The sequence below is a fragment of the Larus michahellis genome, chromosome 3 (genome assembly GCF_964199755.1).
Source record: "Larus michahellis chromosome 3, bLarMic1.1, whole genome shotgun sequence".
Taxonomy (NCBI): domain Eukaryota; kingdom Metazoa; phylum Chordata; class Aves; order Charadriiformes; family Laridae; genus Larus; species Larus michahellis.
The window spans coordinates 105,780,949-105,796,308 of record NC_133898.1 but is presented as its reverse complement, the minus strand read 5'-3'; the positions used below and the strand labels follow the sequence as shown (position 1 = coordinate 105,796,308).

Here is a 15,360-nt window from a genome sequence, read left to right as displayed (position 1 = left end):
CCCATTTAGGAAGAAATTCTTTACTGTGAGGGTCGTGAGGCACTGGAACAGGTTGCCCAGAGAAGCTGTGGATGCCCCATCCCTGGAAGTGTTCAAGGCCAGGCTGGATGGGGCTTTGAGCAGCCTGGTCTAGTGGGAGGTGTCCCTGCCCATGGCAGGAGGCTGGAACGAGATGATTTTTAAGGTCCCTTCAAACCCAAACCATTCTATGATTCTATCATTCCTCTCTGAGTGGAATCAAGGAAGTCCAGAGGCAATGAACGCAAACCACCCCTTCTCCTCCCTGAAACGTGTTGCTGCTTTTGCTGTCAGCTTGGAGGGCCCTGCCTTGGGGGATTCTGCTCTGCCCAGGGCCACTGCTGGCTGGGCTGAAGGTCATGGTTTCCTCCTGTCTTTGCTGTGACTTGAGCAGAGGAAATCTGGATGTTTGGCAAACAGCTTTTCACAACACCCAATGTTTACATTATCCACAGATGTTAGTTTGGTCACAGCTGTTCACGTGGCAGCCGTTACTCATTGCTGTAGGTGCCCAAGTGCAGTGTAAGGTTGGGATGCCACCAGCTCACCTTGCCACCCACAGGTGCCAGGGGAGAGGCTGCAGGCATGGGGAGAGCAGTGTGTCGTTGCCCCTCCACTCCTCACCTGGTGTTTGGGGCAGGAGAAGGCCCCACCAGGTGGTCCCTGCTGTGTCCTGGCAGGGACATTCTGCTGGGGTCAAAGGGGTGAGGGACCTGGTCCTGCCACAGGCATTTGCTGTCTCCTCTAGAAGAAAAAAGGAGCTGGGTGTCCAGGTGCTGTATGGCTTTGGCCTTTGCCTCACAGTTTTCACCAGGCACAAGAAAGCAACGAGCAAAGAGGACACACTCTCGTGCTGTGGTTTGTATTATTTATAACTAGATATAATAATATGACTATTATTTATGACTTCTCTTTAGAAGAGCAAATAGATTGGGCAACCTTTGGTAACAGAAGACTTAAACCACATCACTGATTATACAATTGCCAAATGATGCGAAGTTTGAATCTTGACATAAATGGTTTTGAGAGATGAAAAACATTCATCTGAGACAAGCCCTCCAAGGCGGTTTTGCTTCCTCCGTTGCTAACTGGAAACAGAAGGCATGAGCTCAGAGTGAAAAGCTGGCCAAAGACCTTCCTGGCTTGCCCTGTCCTCCGAAGAGACTATCTGTGCCTCAGGAAGTACTTGCCATACAGGAGGTCATCTCGCGTTGCTCACAGAAATTAAATAACCCAATAAGGAGAGCAAAGGATGCTTGTGGCGTTCAGATTGCTGATGCTGCTGTCTGCAGGGCCACAAAGGCGGTGTTCTGCTGCTCCTGGGTGTTCCTAGTATGTCAGGCCTTTGGATGGCTTCCCAGATGTGCCACACGGTACACAGCTAATTCAGGCAGAGGCGTCTGGAGGCTGCAACTGTCTGCTATGAGAACAGCTGTGCCTGATCCTAACTGTTGCCTGAATCACAGAATAGCTGAGGTTTCAGTCCGCCTCACCATGCACTTAGCAAGCTCGTACTTCATCGGCTTGTTTGTGAGAATGTTATGGAAGACAGTGCCGAAAGCCTGGCTAAAGTCAAGATAAAAAACATCCAGTGCTCTCCTCTCATCCACCAAGCCACTCGTCTCATTGTAGAAGGTTATCAGGTTGTCTAAGCACAATTTCCCCTTCATAAATCCATGCCGGCTGCTCCTGATCACTTTTTAGTCTGTCATGTGTTTGCAAACAGTTTCCAGGAGGGTTTTCTCCACCACCATCGCAGATTTTGAGGTGGGGCTGGCTGGCCTGTAGTTCCCCAGATCTTTCTTTTTGTTCTCTTTGAAGACAGGAGTGACGTTGCTTTCTTACAGTCTTCAGGAAACTCTCCCAATCACCATGAGCTTTCAAAGATTATTGAGAGTGACCTCACAATGACATCTGCCAGCTCCCTCACCACTAATGGGTGCATCCCGTCCGGGCCCATGGACTTATGTATGTCCCGTTTGTTTAAGTGCTCCCGAACCTGGTTCTCCTGCATCGATGGTGAGTTCTTCTTGCTCCAGGAGGCAAGCAATGTTGGTGAAGTTTACCTTGTGAAAGACAAAAACCCCATGGAGCCTGGGGACTGCAGCAGCTCAGGGAGAACGCGGGACAGCCTGCATAGCTTGCAGAAGAGCCAGGGCCAAACTGCTTAACATGTTCAGATGCACAATGTTAATATCCTGTTCACGCTCTGCTTTGATTACTGATTGCATCTATTTTTGCTCTGACACCAGCAAACTTCCTTCATTTTTTCTTCTTAAATAAACTGTGCCACCTTCCCATCCTCCTCTGCCTCCCCTGGGTCCCCACGCCAGTCGCTGCCCTGCCACGTAAAGCCTGTTCCTGGCACAGAAAGGCCATATTCCTGCTGAGATACATCACAGGGGACACTTCTACGTTCTGCTTGCAATAAAGTAGAACAAATTAGATGGTCCCATTCTAACTTCTTGACCATAACTACTTAAAAAGCCCCAAATCACTACATTGAGGGCAAGCAGAGCAAAATTTCCAGGAATACCGGACACATGGATTACCCAAAGGCCACGAGGAAAGAAAAGCTTTGTACAATTACTCAGAGAGTATCCCCTAAAGCTTCCTCAGCTGGAGTCCTTTCTACCACCAGCAGTTTGACACACTTGTTTCATTTAAAAATACAGAGAATGCATTTAGGACCATATTTTAGAAAACAGTCCATAACCTTGCAGTTTATATAAAAGAGTTTATAGCCCCAGTCTGCCAAAGGGCAGGGGCTTTGTACAAGGGGTTAAAAATGAAAGCATCCATCTGTACTCAGTCTGACCTACAATTCTTTTCACATGCAAAGTTAGAGACCCTGGGGAGCGGAAGGCCAGAAGAAATGCAGGGTATGTGCCCAGGGCTGGAGAGACGTGGGTCAAACCCCTGTTCTGCCTTCACATCTCCCCATCTATATGACTGATACAGAAGCATTTCCCTTCCTCACAATGATATTCTGAGGATAAATACACTAAAAAATTGAGGTGTCCAGCTGCTGTCTTGCTCCTTCTGATAATATGTCTAGGTTTCATCTTTAGATGCTGCATGAGTCAAAAAAACCCCAACAACTCCCCCATAAAAGCTGTGTTTCTGTAAGATACAGTCTGGCTAATGTGTCATTCTGAGCAACATTGCTGTGGTTCTCTTGTGGCCTCAGCAGAGCCCTTGTATATAAAAATATTTGCTTCAGAGCAAGCACAGGGATGACTCCCAAAGAATTACCCCTTAAATACTGAGGCCAGTGCTTTCAGAGCTAAGACCTTGGGAAAGCAGTGAGTGTAGAATATCCGCGCCATGCAGGGATATTTGCATAAGCTTTGGCAGTAGCTTACAGCCATCTGAAACACCGATAAGCCAGAACAAAACATTTTGCCTGTGTAATCATCCACACCCTGACCTCCTTGCATCTCTGCTGCCTTCCTAACATTTTACTGCAGCTGTGCCTTGCAGAAAACCGTTTTCTGCAGCAGAGAATAAGGTTACAGAGTTACCTGTGGGTGGACCGTCAAATATCAATCGGCGTTTCTTCATGAAGCTACCCTGAACAACCTCAGTGTTCAGTGTATTTACTGAAAATTGCAGAGGATAACGCACTGAGTGGCATCTTTCACCTCTGATTCTTATCACTGCCCAACTGGGCACAATACCTTAGAGCGGGTTCAAAGGGGCTTAAAGCAGTGACATACACACGTTTCTTTTCACGTATCCCAAATATATTGGAAAAAGTCACTTCTGCGAAGGTCAGAGCTGGGATTGGTATCTTCATATTTTGAGCCAAACGGGTATAAATTTGGCGCTATGTTGACCCACCGTGCTGATTGTACCAAAACTGGAGGAAGTTGCTACCAGCACAGAAGTCAGTGCAAGAACATGGAAAGGTCGAACTGACCCTGGCAGCTTGTGAATCTGGAAAGCCTTTCTGTGTTTAGCCTTAGAAAAAATCATTAAGTCTTAGTTTCCTCCTTTTTAAAAAGGAATAACCTCTCCTCATCGAGTCAGAAATGTGTTCCTCTCAGAAACATACTGGGTGCAATGAACACTGCGTGAATGGGGGCTGGGGGTCCCCCCAAACTGGGAGACAGTCCTGGGTACACGGGATTATGAGCACGGAAGCTGCAAGAAATCAGGGCCCTGCTATGGCAGGCGGCTGCTGAGTGTAGCTGTGCTCGCAGGAATAGGTTTTGTTTTGGAAACCTTTTGGTTCAGACTTAAAGGCACACCAACAAAAAGCTTCCCATGTCTCAGGCAGGAAGGCAGGTTTGGTAGTAATTATGTTTTAGGGAGGTTTGGTAGTTATAGCCCTTTAGGAAGGCTGTGAAGCTCAGTAACTGGACGCTACTCATCTTCAAAGGCCTGAAGAAATGGTTGACCTGCAGGAAAGAAAATCAGACATGAGGAAAAAAAGTGCTAATAGTTGGGTTTGGGACAGTGAAGCTGTGGAACAGGTTATGGGATCAGTTATCAAATCCTCTTTGCTGGAATTTTTTAAAAACAGAGGAAGGGGTTGGTGGGTGGAAAGGGAACTGATGGTACTTCTGTGCAGGAACAATGTCTGAGGAGCCTCCCAGCCACACACCTGTATGGTATGGAACCGAGAGGAGAGGCAGACGAGAAACAGCAGGACGGCAGCAGGCAGGGTCCATGCTCTGTTCCATCCCTCGCTGGTGCGACCGGTTTGGCAGTCACAGAGGAATCCCAGCTATGTGACACAAAGCCCCGGGGAATCTGCCTGTCCCTCCTCCTGCAGCTCACCTCCCCAAGCACAAGTGCTTATCGCTCCTATTGATTTCCCTTTTTCTGTCTTAGAGGTGGAGGTTGTTCAAAGTTTTCTTCTCCAAGTTACTGATCTGAAGAATCATCATGAAACACACAAAGTTTGGTATTAGGATGGGACTAACTGAACTGACCTTCACATACAACAGCGGACTGTCATTTTGTGATCTACATTTAGATTTTTTCCATATAAAACAAATCACTACACACCCCCTGTTTCAAAAATTGCAATAAACATTTTGAAACACTCTATAAATATAATTTGTTCCTGTCTCATAAATGTCTCTGAACCCCACCCTTCGCAATGAAAGTGGTTTCCCTAGTAATTAATATATTCCAAAGTCTTTTTTAAAAAGAGGGAAACTAAAAAGACAAAAACAAGAAAAAAAAAGACAGACAAACGATAAGACTGAACTTGTTTGATGGACACAAGATACACCACAATCTGAAGTACTGTGAAATTTTTATTGCCACTTGTTTCGTAATACTGTCCTCCCAGACACATCCCAATAAAAGGTTTATTTCGCCTCAGACCACCGGGGCATGGCTTGCTCCGCAGGGAAGGCAGGGCACAGTTAAGACCACCATCTAGGCAGCCCATGGAGCTGAGGCTCTCTACCATCATGGTGGTTAAAGGAACCAGCCATGAAATGTGGGTTTAGCCCTGCAGGGAAGGACTTAGGGATATTGGTGGATGACAAATTGGACATGAACCGGCAGTGTGCAATTTCATCCCAGAAAGTCCATTGAATCCCGGGCTGCATCAAAAGAAGCATGTCCAGCAGGTCGAGGGAGGTGATTCTGCCCCTCTACTCCGCTCTGGTGGGACCCCACCTGGAGTACTGCATCCAGCTCTGGAGCCCTCAGCACAGGAAGGACATGGACCTGTTGGAATGGGTCCAGAGGAGGTCCAAAAATGATCAGAGGGATGGAGCACCTCCTCCATGAGGACAGGCTGAGAGAGCTGGAGTCGTTCAGCCTCGAGAAGAGCAGGTTTTGGGGACACCCTGTTGCAGCCTTTCAATGTATGAAGGGGGCTTATTAGAAAGTCGGAGAAAGACTTTTTCCGAGGCCTGTAGTCATAGAATGAGGGGCAGTGTTTTTAAACTGAAAAAGAGTAGGTTTAAATGGGACTTAAGGAGGAAATTTTTTATGAGAGTGGTGAGACACTGGAACAGGTTGCCCAGGGAAGTTGTGGATGCACCATCCCTGGAAGTGTTCAAGGCCAGGTTGGATGGGGCTTTGAGCAACCTGATCTAGTGAAGAATGTGCCTGCCCACGGCAGACAGGTTGGACTAGGTGATTTCTGAAGTTCCCCTCCAACCTCTAACCTAAACCGTTCTGTGATGATCCTATACAATAAGTTTGCAGGGCTGATCCAAGAGAGGGACTTAGATCACTGCCCAAAGAAGCTGGAAGAGTGCAGAGGGTCGCACATGACAGCTGTGGTCCTTGAGGTCATCCATTTGCACCTTCCACAGTCCCACAGGCTTGAACAAACTGACTATCGAGGGGGACTGAAATGCTACCAAACCAGAATGGCAGTGAGGTAGCCTGTAAGAGGAGCTGATACCTTTTATTAGATCAATGAAATAGTAGGGGGGAAATGTGACAGGTAAAAAAACCCCACAAAGACAAGTCTTCAGATATGAAAGCCCCTTCTGAGGCCTGCAAGAGGAGCTGAACAGGTACTTGGTGTGGTAGCACTTTCACATCTGCATTGCAACAGGGATGGAGAATTAGGCCCATTGCCAGAGGAGGAGAGAGAGAGGACATTTAAACCCGGTCACCGTAATGGGTACAGGTTAAAAAACATGTCGTCCCGGCAGTAGCTGAGACCCATATGTCTCCCTCCCTCGCCCCCATCTCCTTGCTTTCCCCTTGGAGGCGCCAAGAGCTGTCGGTGGTGGTGTGCCCCGCTCGCCATGGGGCAGGGCCCCCCCTGAGGTGCAGGGTAGGGCGGCGGATGGAGGCAGCTGCCGCTGTATGCTGGAGGGGATCCATCCCCTGAAGGGCCAGCGTTAGGCCTAAAGGGGCCTTGGCCACCCTTCGTCACAGGCAGGACGTGCTGGCTGCTGGGGTGGGCACAGTGCCGGGGGGAAGGGGCTGAGCAGGGCGGGATGGCAGGGCTCCGGCAAGGCCTCCCGGCAATGGAGGTCCTCCCCAGGGATGGGATCCTGCTCCAGGTTGGCAGCTCTCCGGAGCCCTCGTCCTCCCCAGCTGCCCTTGGGAACGGCGTCCGCCCAGAGCAGCTGCCCAGCATCGGCTCCCGGGAGCTTTTGCTTACATGTCCCCCAAAATTAACAGGTTGTGGGTAAGCATCCGGCTTGGAAAGGAGCAAAGGAGCCTCCCGCGTCGGCGTTGCACCTGGCAGAGACTTGGGAAAGCAAGGCATGGTTTAGTAGAACAAGCTGTAGCCCAGCAGCATGAAATAAAACCCGTCCTGTACAAGACCCTCACGAACACATTCAATTAATGCAGGTAACGAAGCAGACGCCATAGCAGAGCTTCCTTGTAGGGTAGTGCCAGTGGGCTTCAGGGGCAAACCAAACAGGGCTCCCAGATCACAGGCCTGAGTTTGTTTCACCAGTTTTTGCCCAAAGCCTGTTTTACACTGAAAGAATTTTTATACCTTCCACTCACAGCCCTGCCAGCATACGCTGAATAAGCGCCTGAAAAATGAAGTTATGCTAATATGTCTGACAGCACAGAATTTATTTTTTTCCTATAGAGCTTGGAAAAGCTAAGTATGATGTTTTTGAACTGATTGTTTTGAAGTGATCTTTTCACTACAATAATATTACAGTTCAACTTTTCAAGACCCTACATCTATTTCTAACTGATAAGTTTTCCCATCTTTAGATTTTTTTACCCCACAAACAGACATTTCATTCAAGGAGGGAGCAGCACACGAGAACTATTCTTCTGGGTCTTTTGTTCTGGATGCTTCACAACTTCTTTAATTGCCCTAATTATTGGATTATAATTTTGCGAACTTATGCAAACTTTGCAAACAAAAAGGAGACTGCCCGCCTTTCAGAACACTCATTCTGTGCTATCGTTTCTGAATGAGTACTTACGGGTCTCTCTTCTTTGTAATTCTGCTTTTGTGTCCATTTAATTTTAGTGATTTTGCTGACTGCCAGAGTAGCAGAGCTCCTTTCAGCTGTTCTCCACTCACCATGAGAAGAAATTCCAACAACCTCATGTAGGACCCAGCCTACCTTCAGCTAAAAACTCACTGATGCCTTAGAAAAAATATCCTGTGTATCACTTGCCCTGTTTTGGGCACATACATTTTTCTGAAGTTCTCCTCCCTGGTCTCTTGTGAGCACATTAAAATTGAATCTTCTCAGAAGACTTTTTGCCGATTCAGCAACACAGGTTCTGCATGTCAAATCACACTCCTGAGTTAGTTGTATCACAGCCAGTCTTGGCAAAACACGAATACGATGGGTTATTCCCAAGAAAAACTTGCTGGAGAGCCATGAACTGGAAAGCCTGGTAGAGGGGTACCAGGGTAGGTGGTATCACTCCAACTGCACATAGACTGGCTGAAGAGCAGGCTCCAGAATTAGATATTTATGACATCTTTTCTGTGTTCTTACTCCCACACAATTTGAAGTGAAAGCACCAGGAAGATGTAGGAAGGGAAAGACGAAGGCATGTCATGTCTAGAGGGAACTTGACCTCAGTAAGACCAGTAGGCTCAGATATAAAAGAAAAAAAGCCACGTGTCTCAGTAACATTTTCTAGGTGAGGACAATTTAGTATTCATGGGGACAGAATGAAACCAATGATATGAAAATCATTGTTTCTGTATTTGTCAGAGATTTTCACAGTGGCTCAGCTGCTTCTTCTTATGCTCGTGTTCCCAGAGGCTTGTGTCAAGAGGCCACCACCAGTCCGTCCTGTACTCTCTCACTGTCCTGTCCCAAGTCAGTGTGTCTCTGTGAGAGTCACTCATGAGGTCTGGTTTTTAGTGTCCTCCTGAGTATTTCCAGTAGAAAAAGCTGCAGCTCCCAAACTCATATTCCATTCAAATGGGTTTAACTTCCTCTGTTCACTCTTTTAATCTTCTTGGGCTCCTAGATCCCCCTGCTTCCCCCATAGCATCCATTTAAGAAGTCTGTCCCCACACAGCCTAATTATCCCTTATGTCTGTAGCTAAAGGGGCATTAGTTACTATCCCAAACACCAGGCTGGGGAGGATGCACCACCTCTAGCACATTAAAAAACAAACTGCGTGTGAAGACCGGTGGTGTACAGTTGTGTGTAACACAGCCTTTGCAAGGAAGGTCACTGGAGACAGCCTCGCTGCTCTACCCAGTTCCCTCCATCAGGCACGCAGCGGTCCATGGGATCTCTGCAGATGCTTTCACAAGTGTTTCCACACCCAGCAGAGATGATGTTTTAACATCATGGCTTCTGTAAGTCCTTTAAAGCACTGTTTGCCTTCAAAGCCATCCTGGAGACCCAGAGAACAAGTGGGGCACACTACGTGGAGGTGATGCACCTTCCCCTTACCTACCCTGGCAAAACCCAGGGAGGATAAGCATAACTGGAGGGTGCCTTCACTTTTCTGCAGCACCTTCTCTGTGTCTGTGGAGGACCTCAGGACACAGGTCAATGTGGAGAAAACACGACCTCCTGGTGTCTCTCCAAGGGTGGGGCAGTGCCTGCTGCACTTGAGGGTGCCCTCACAGCTCTTGAGGGTCTGCAGGTGGCCAAATCCTGCTCAGGGGCAGTTGCCCTGCAGGAGACCATCTCTCTCCCTGATGGGCATTAATTAAGTCTGTGAGTAAAATGATCCAGGCCTGCTACTGAAGTAACTGGGTTCTCTTAAGTAAAGGTTGGGGAACTGGAGGAAGAAGGAGTAAGGGTTTGTGGATTTGCCTTGTTAATGACAAGTTTGTTTTGTCAAGATACAACACACAGTATATAATAGGCATATCATCTAAGTAGTTATATATTGTATTCTATAGTAAAATAGTATACACTGTTTGTATGTGTGTATGTGTAGACATACACACGAATCTTCCTCCTGAGTTCAGTTATTGCCAAAAGTATTTTCCACTTTTCAAGTGTTCATTTGTTACAATTTTCTCATGGGGCAGTGCAATCGATACTATAAGTTAAATCCAATTAAAACCTTCTAGCATTCTCCTTCAATGCCAATACTGATTAGACTAAATATCTAATTACTTTATTCCCAGATTTCTGGGAATAATTTAATTTCTGGAGCCGCACTAACAAACAACTTGTAGGATTTTTTTTTAAAGGCAACTCTTGCATTTGAAAAAGGAAAGAGCTGGGGCTCTAAAGCTATGCCTATGCTGCTAAATAAAATGAGGCCAAGGACTGTCATTGGTAACAGGGGTGAAAAGGCATGGCATGGCAGTGACCACACTACATCCTGGGCTTGGAAAATTCTGGACCTGAAGTGAAACGATGCAAGAGCTGTATTGCAGCCAGGGGCTACTTTTCAAAGCATCAACTTGAGATTCTTATTGCCTGCAGCTTGTAGCATGACAGCACATAGGGGCACAGGTAGGTTCAAAGCCAGCTGCGTACAGTGAAGGAACCAAAACCTGGTGCAACCTTGTCCAAAATCCTGCCAGGGAATGGTCCCTGGCGCATGCTGTCCTCCTGGCTTGTGCCAGGCCATTTTGCCTGTGAGCGCAAGTTAGTACTGGCCAAATCCGTGGCAGGGGCCATGTGAATAGTGATGTGAATGAGCCTGCCCCTCTGTCCCTGCTTTGTTTACCAGCATAGAGGTAATTCCCTGCTGCTGCCAGGCCCAAAGAGGCCCCGGACAGCAGTGGATGACAGTCCTGAGCAGAGCAAGATGCTCAGGACAGCCCTGCTCCTTCTTGGCCTGAGCATGGGGAGGTAGAATGAGGACATGTAAAGCCGGCTCCCACCCATACCCAAAGCCCAGATAGCCTCCACCGTGTCTTGAACCATGGGTCACTGACCCTAGAATTTCATTGATCGATAGTAACAGTTACCTCAACCTCCCGGATTCTTTTTAATCTTGGAGAAGATGGAGAAAAAGCTGTCTGTGCTTTTTGGATTGACCTTCGTGCTTCTGCTTCTAGTTTTGTTTCTGGACGTGGATGGTCATGAGCTCCTTTGGACTTTAGAAAAGATATGTTAAAGTTAGAAACAACCTTGTTATTAACCTTAAGGGAGCAGAATTTGTAGCACAGGCCAAAACAACACATATGGCTTGATTTAGTGCTTTGTATTTAATAAGACTTATTTAATGTGATCTCACATAACAAACATATCTCAGATGAAGTGTGATGGGGTAGAAATTCTCTGAAATCATAAAAACCAGTGCACCACATTTATGTGCAGAAGAGACTCGCCACACCAGAGCCCCAGCTGAAGCCACAAGGTCTTCTGCAGCCTAGCTGCAGTGTCCCGGCAGTCATTTCCACTCTTCTCATGTTAGACATGTTTATCAGAAGATTCATTTCCATTAGCTTCCATGGATAATTAATTTTACTTAACCTACACTTAAATGAAAGACTGCAAAGCAGGAGACAGTTCAGTGGTTATTGTACTCAACTAGGACTACAGCTTACAGGAATAGCGCCCATTATTTAAACACTTGCATATACTGTTTTCCAGATATAAGTTACACATAATGCGCAGGTGGCACTTTCCACAGACAGTCCCTTGGGTACAACCATTTCCTGCTCTAAGATAGTCTTGCGCTTATGCGTGGTGCCTTGGAGAAGAGGTTGAGATAACACAACATTTCTGACTTTTGGGGGATTCATTGGTTACTGTGTACCTGAGGCAAAGTGTTTCAAAATCAACAGGTTTTCATCGGATCCCAAATGAAAAAGATAATATGCTGTAAAATCACACTAGCATAAGCTAATTTAGGTTGGAAGGGACCTCTGGAGGCCTAGCTCAACCTCCTGCTCAGGCAGGACTAACTTCAGAGTTAGGTCAGGTTGCTTACAACCTTGCCTACTCATTGTGAAAACTTTTCTCCTTACAGTCATTTGGCCTTGTCATATTCAATGACCTTTATTTGTTGGAACAGAATATGTCTTTAATCAATCTTAGAAAACAGTCTTTAAAATGGACTTGCATAATGTAAGGTAATTTTATACCAACCTGAAAAAAAATGAATTGGCCTTCATGCCTCCAGAAGTTGGTAACTGGGTAACCGCCATGGCCTCGGCAGGAAAGGAGCCGCAGGGGTCCATTGCAGTTTGGACAGCATTTCCCTGGAGCAAAGATGGTGGGAAATATTTTCTGTACAACACCAATCAGATGAATCCCATGTGATACAATGGTTCATTGGTGGTGGATTGCCACTTCTGGTTTGGGGCTCAGAAACTGCACTGAGAAAAACTACACAAAAAACTTTCAAATGTAAGCAAAAATCAGTATAAGCAAAATAATCATTGCCTTTATTCTGTTCCATTATTAAATAAAACTGGCAAAAATTATTTATATTATAGCTTTATTATAATTTTATTATTTATTATCATGGTCAGTTTTAGTTGTTTTCAACTTGGCAGTATCTGGAATGTCATGTGTTTTGGTCTGATTTTTCTAGAGGACATCACTCTGACCTCTGTGAGTGCTTAACTAATACCTTTCTTTAGCCAAAATGTTCATCAGATCCAGAAATTAGTATGTGCTAGCTCTACTGAGCAATCAACAATTGTTTGTAATGGTCTCGTTAAAAGTATGCGTGCAGCTCATGTTCTCTATTTGCATTGTCTTGCTCCGATGACATGACTATGAGGCCTATTTTCCCGTCATCATATTTCTAAGTAACTTCTTTCCTGCAAGGCTTTCCTGAGTTACTCTTTGTCCCACGCAATAGTGAAGCCCACACTCAGGTCAGCAGGAACAGCACAGCAGGAAGCTGCCTGCAGTGCACAGCTTTCTCAGTAGTCTCACTCATGGGCCTGAGAAGGCTGGGAATCAATCTCTGACCATCAGGAATAGAGATTAAAAAAAGAAAACAAACAGAAAACAAACAAGCAAACAACGCAATGGTAAGAAAAGTAAAACGCACTGTTCCAAAATCAAGAGTTGCATTTGAATATAAGGAATGGCAGCAGGAAGGTTTTATAATCCAAAAGGCGTCCTCCACTTGGAGGACTCTTTTATGTTGTGTTCACTTATGAACTGCCATATAATGAACAGACATCTTCATACTCACGCTGTTGTTTTTGCCTAGCTTTATCACATATGGCTGGTCTTAGGTAGATCTTCCTCCCATCCAAGGTCAAGCAGTCGTTGCTGCAGACCAGCACCCCAAGGCAGGACTTTTTTAAGATGCGAGAATTGTGGTTGTTGGTGTTTCTCATTGCCCAGCTGCTGTGGTGCCTCTGAGCATTTTTATCCTCTGAGCTATAGATATGTTTTACGTAGGAATCTGGCCATTCTTGAAACCAGTCTATCTGTCTTACATCCTGTGGAGAGACCAAAGCAAGCCACATTTTAGGTTGGAGAAGAGAAGAGCTTGTGCAAGAGGCCAGCAGACCTGGTCCTCTGCTGGGTGTCCTCTAGCCTGGGTGATCCCTGCACCCTGGCAGGTGATGCTGGTTGTCAGGAGGGAGCAGCGAAGAGAAGGCAGAAAAACCATAGCTCCCTGTGTCTCCCCTCGAGACCCAAAGCATCAGGAAAGCCTGGCCAGGAGGTTGTTCTCACTCAGTCACGGGTCCAGCTCAGTGCAGGACCTCCCCGGGAGAGAAAGCTGAGGGGCCTGATATAAAATGGCAGACACTTTCCTTGCAGGCAGCAGTCACTGCCTGACTAACTTCTCTTAGCTTTCATGGCAAAGATCCTGCTTTGCCTTTCAGGCCATTCACAGCAGCATTGCACTGAATCATTTGGCCTGATTTGGCTCGACTCGCTGGAAAAAGGGCAACTACTGACTCAGACTGAGACTATGCTCACATTTGTAGGTCTTCAGTTCTGGACTTTGGTTCGTTTTGGCCTAACCGTTGTGGAAGAATTCCATGGTGATTTTTCTGAAGTTGAAAACAAAGAAACCTGACATACTGGTCAGGTTTTATTTTTACTGCTATGGACTAAGCAAAAAAAAATGCAACGACAACACTGTAAGGAACAATAAAAATAAAACTCAGTGGGAAAAAAACCAACAACAAAGGACCAAGCACACATCATGTCAGTGGGTACAGTCAACACAGCAAAATGCAGTAAGCTGTAAAATACCTAGCATATCCACTGATGGTTTTGAGGGAGAAGGTCTTGTAGGGGTACAAAAACTTAGTAGGAATTTCCTTGAAATTGCTGATCCCAGACACTGAGAGTCATGACAGCAGCAAGAACACAACTGAGAAGAGAAAAACTCCTGTGCCCCCCCAGGAGGCATGGGACAGTGCAGGGAAGGGTGTGGAGGAAGCCTCCAGGCTGAAATGCAGATGAAGGTGACCTTGAGGTGTTGGGCAGGGAAGGAGGCAGCCTGGGCCTTGGAGGCTTTGGGCGAACAGCAGGGGAGACTGGGATCCGGTAAGGCAGGGTTGGGAGGTGAAAGGCAGTGCTGGATGCTGAAGGACCACAGTGGGAGGGGTCTGGCACAAATATGCTGAGGTGAGGGACAGGGAGATCACGTTGGGATGCAGGGTGCTGTGGTCTTTCAGTGGTTGAAATTTTTGGATAAGCGGACTAGAAAAAGACTGAAGGAGGAAAAGTTCGCTATTCTGCCTCTCAGCAAATCTCTGCAAACATGAAGAAAGCTCGTGAAAGGAGCGTTGCCTCCATGTGGAAAGCCAGCCCGCTTGCCTGGAGCCTGACCTGCAGTGAGGCTGAGCACCCAGAGCCGCAAGGCAGTCGTGGGTGCTGCGCTCACTTCTCATAAAGCACAGCCCAGGCTGATAAGCAAGTCCTGGACATCTTGAATTGAGCACCCACAGAAGGAGATAATTTTTTTCCCCTCCTTTCTCTGCACCTCATCCATCAGTGGACTAGAAAGGCAACACACCTGCAGCATTGCTTATTTTCATGTATCGGCAGCTCTTTCAATAATACATTATAAGGAAAAGTGCACAGAAACGTCAATATTTGCTCAATATTTTCTAGCTTTTCGGTAAAACACTGTCCCATACCTCGAGGTGGCAAAGAGAATAAAGGGAATGAGGCATAGATAACCGAGAAAGCATTTAAGATCAGCGGCGAAGTGGAGATGACTGGTCAGAACTGGGTACATTTCTAAGACACAGACACATACCTGGGGAAGTTTGATGTCATTGATATCCCAACTTGTCATTTCTCCACGTCGGGAAGCAGAGTCCTCCTGCTCCAAAACAGCATCATCTGCACCTTTCAGCATTTTTCAGTTCCTTCTCAAAGTTAGTGAGAAAGTTTCTCCTGGCTGCTTTTGAAGTTGACTGGCTCTCAGCACTCTCAAGCAGTTTACAACCAGGAAGCTGTTTCCTGAAGCTAAATGATAGAGAGGCTGCTCATTAAAGATAAAAATCAATGTTCTTCTGCCAGAAAAACTTGTTCCATTAAAAGTTTTGCAAGCCGGCA

General features: G+C 46.4%; 1 protein-coding gene across 1 annotated transcript; it reads right to left on the bottom strand.

Moving 5' to 3' along the window:
* Nucleotides 1-6,600: 6,600 nt before the first annotated feature.
* On the bottom strand, nt 6,601-15,160 carry GCM1 (glial cells missing transcription factor 1). The gene is made up of 6 exons (XM_074578354.1): nt 15,059-15,160; nt 13,025-13,277; nt 11,962-12,074; nt 10,836-10,964; nt 6,886-7,201; nt 6,601-6,728 (listed from the first exon to the last, which is right to left on the bottom strand). The coding sequence occupies exons 1-6, from the start codon at nt 15,158-15,160 to the stop codon at nt 6,601-6,603; spliced, it is 1,041 nt and encodes a 346-aa protein (XP_074434455.1).
* Nucleotides 15,161-15,360: the final 200 nt, after the last annotated feature.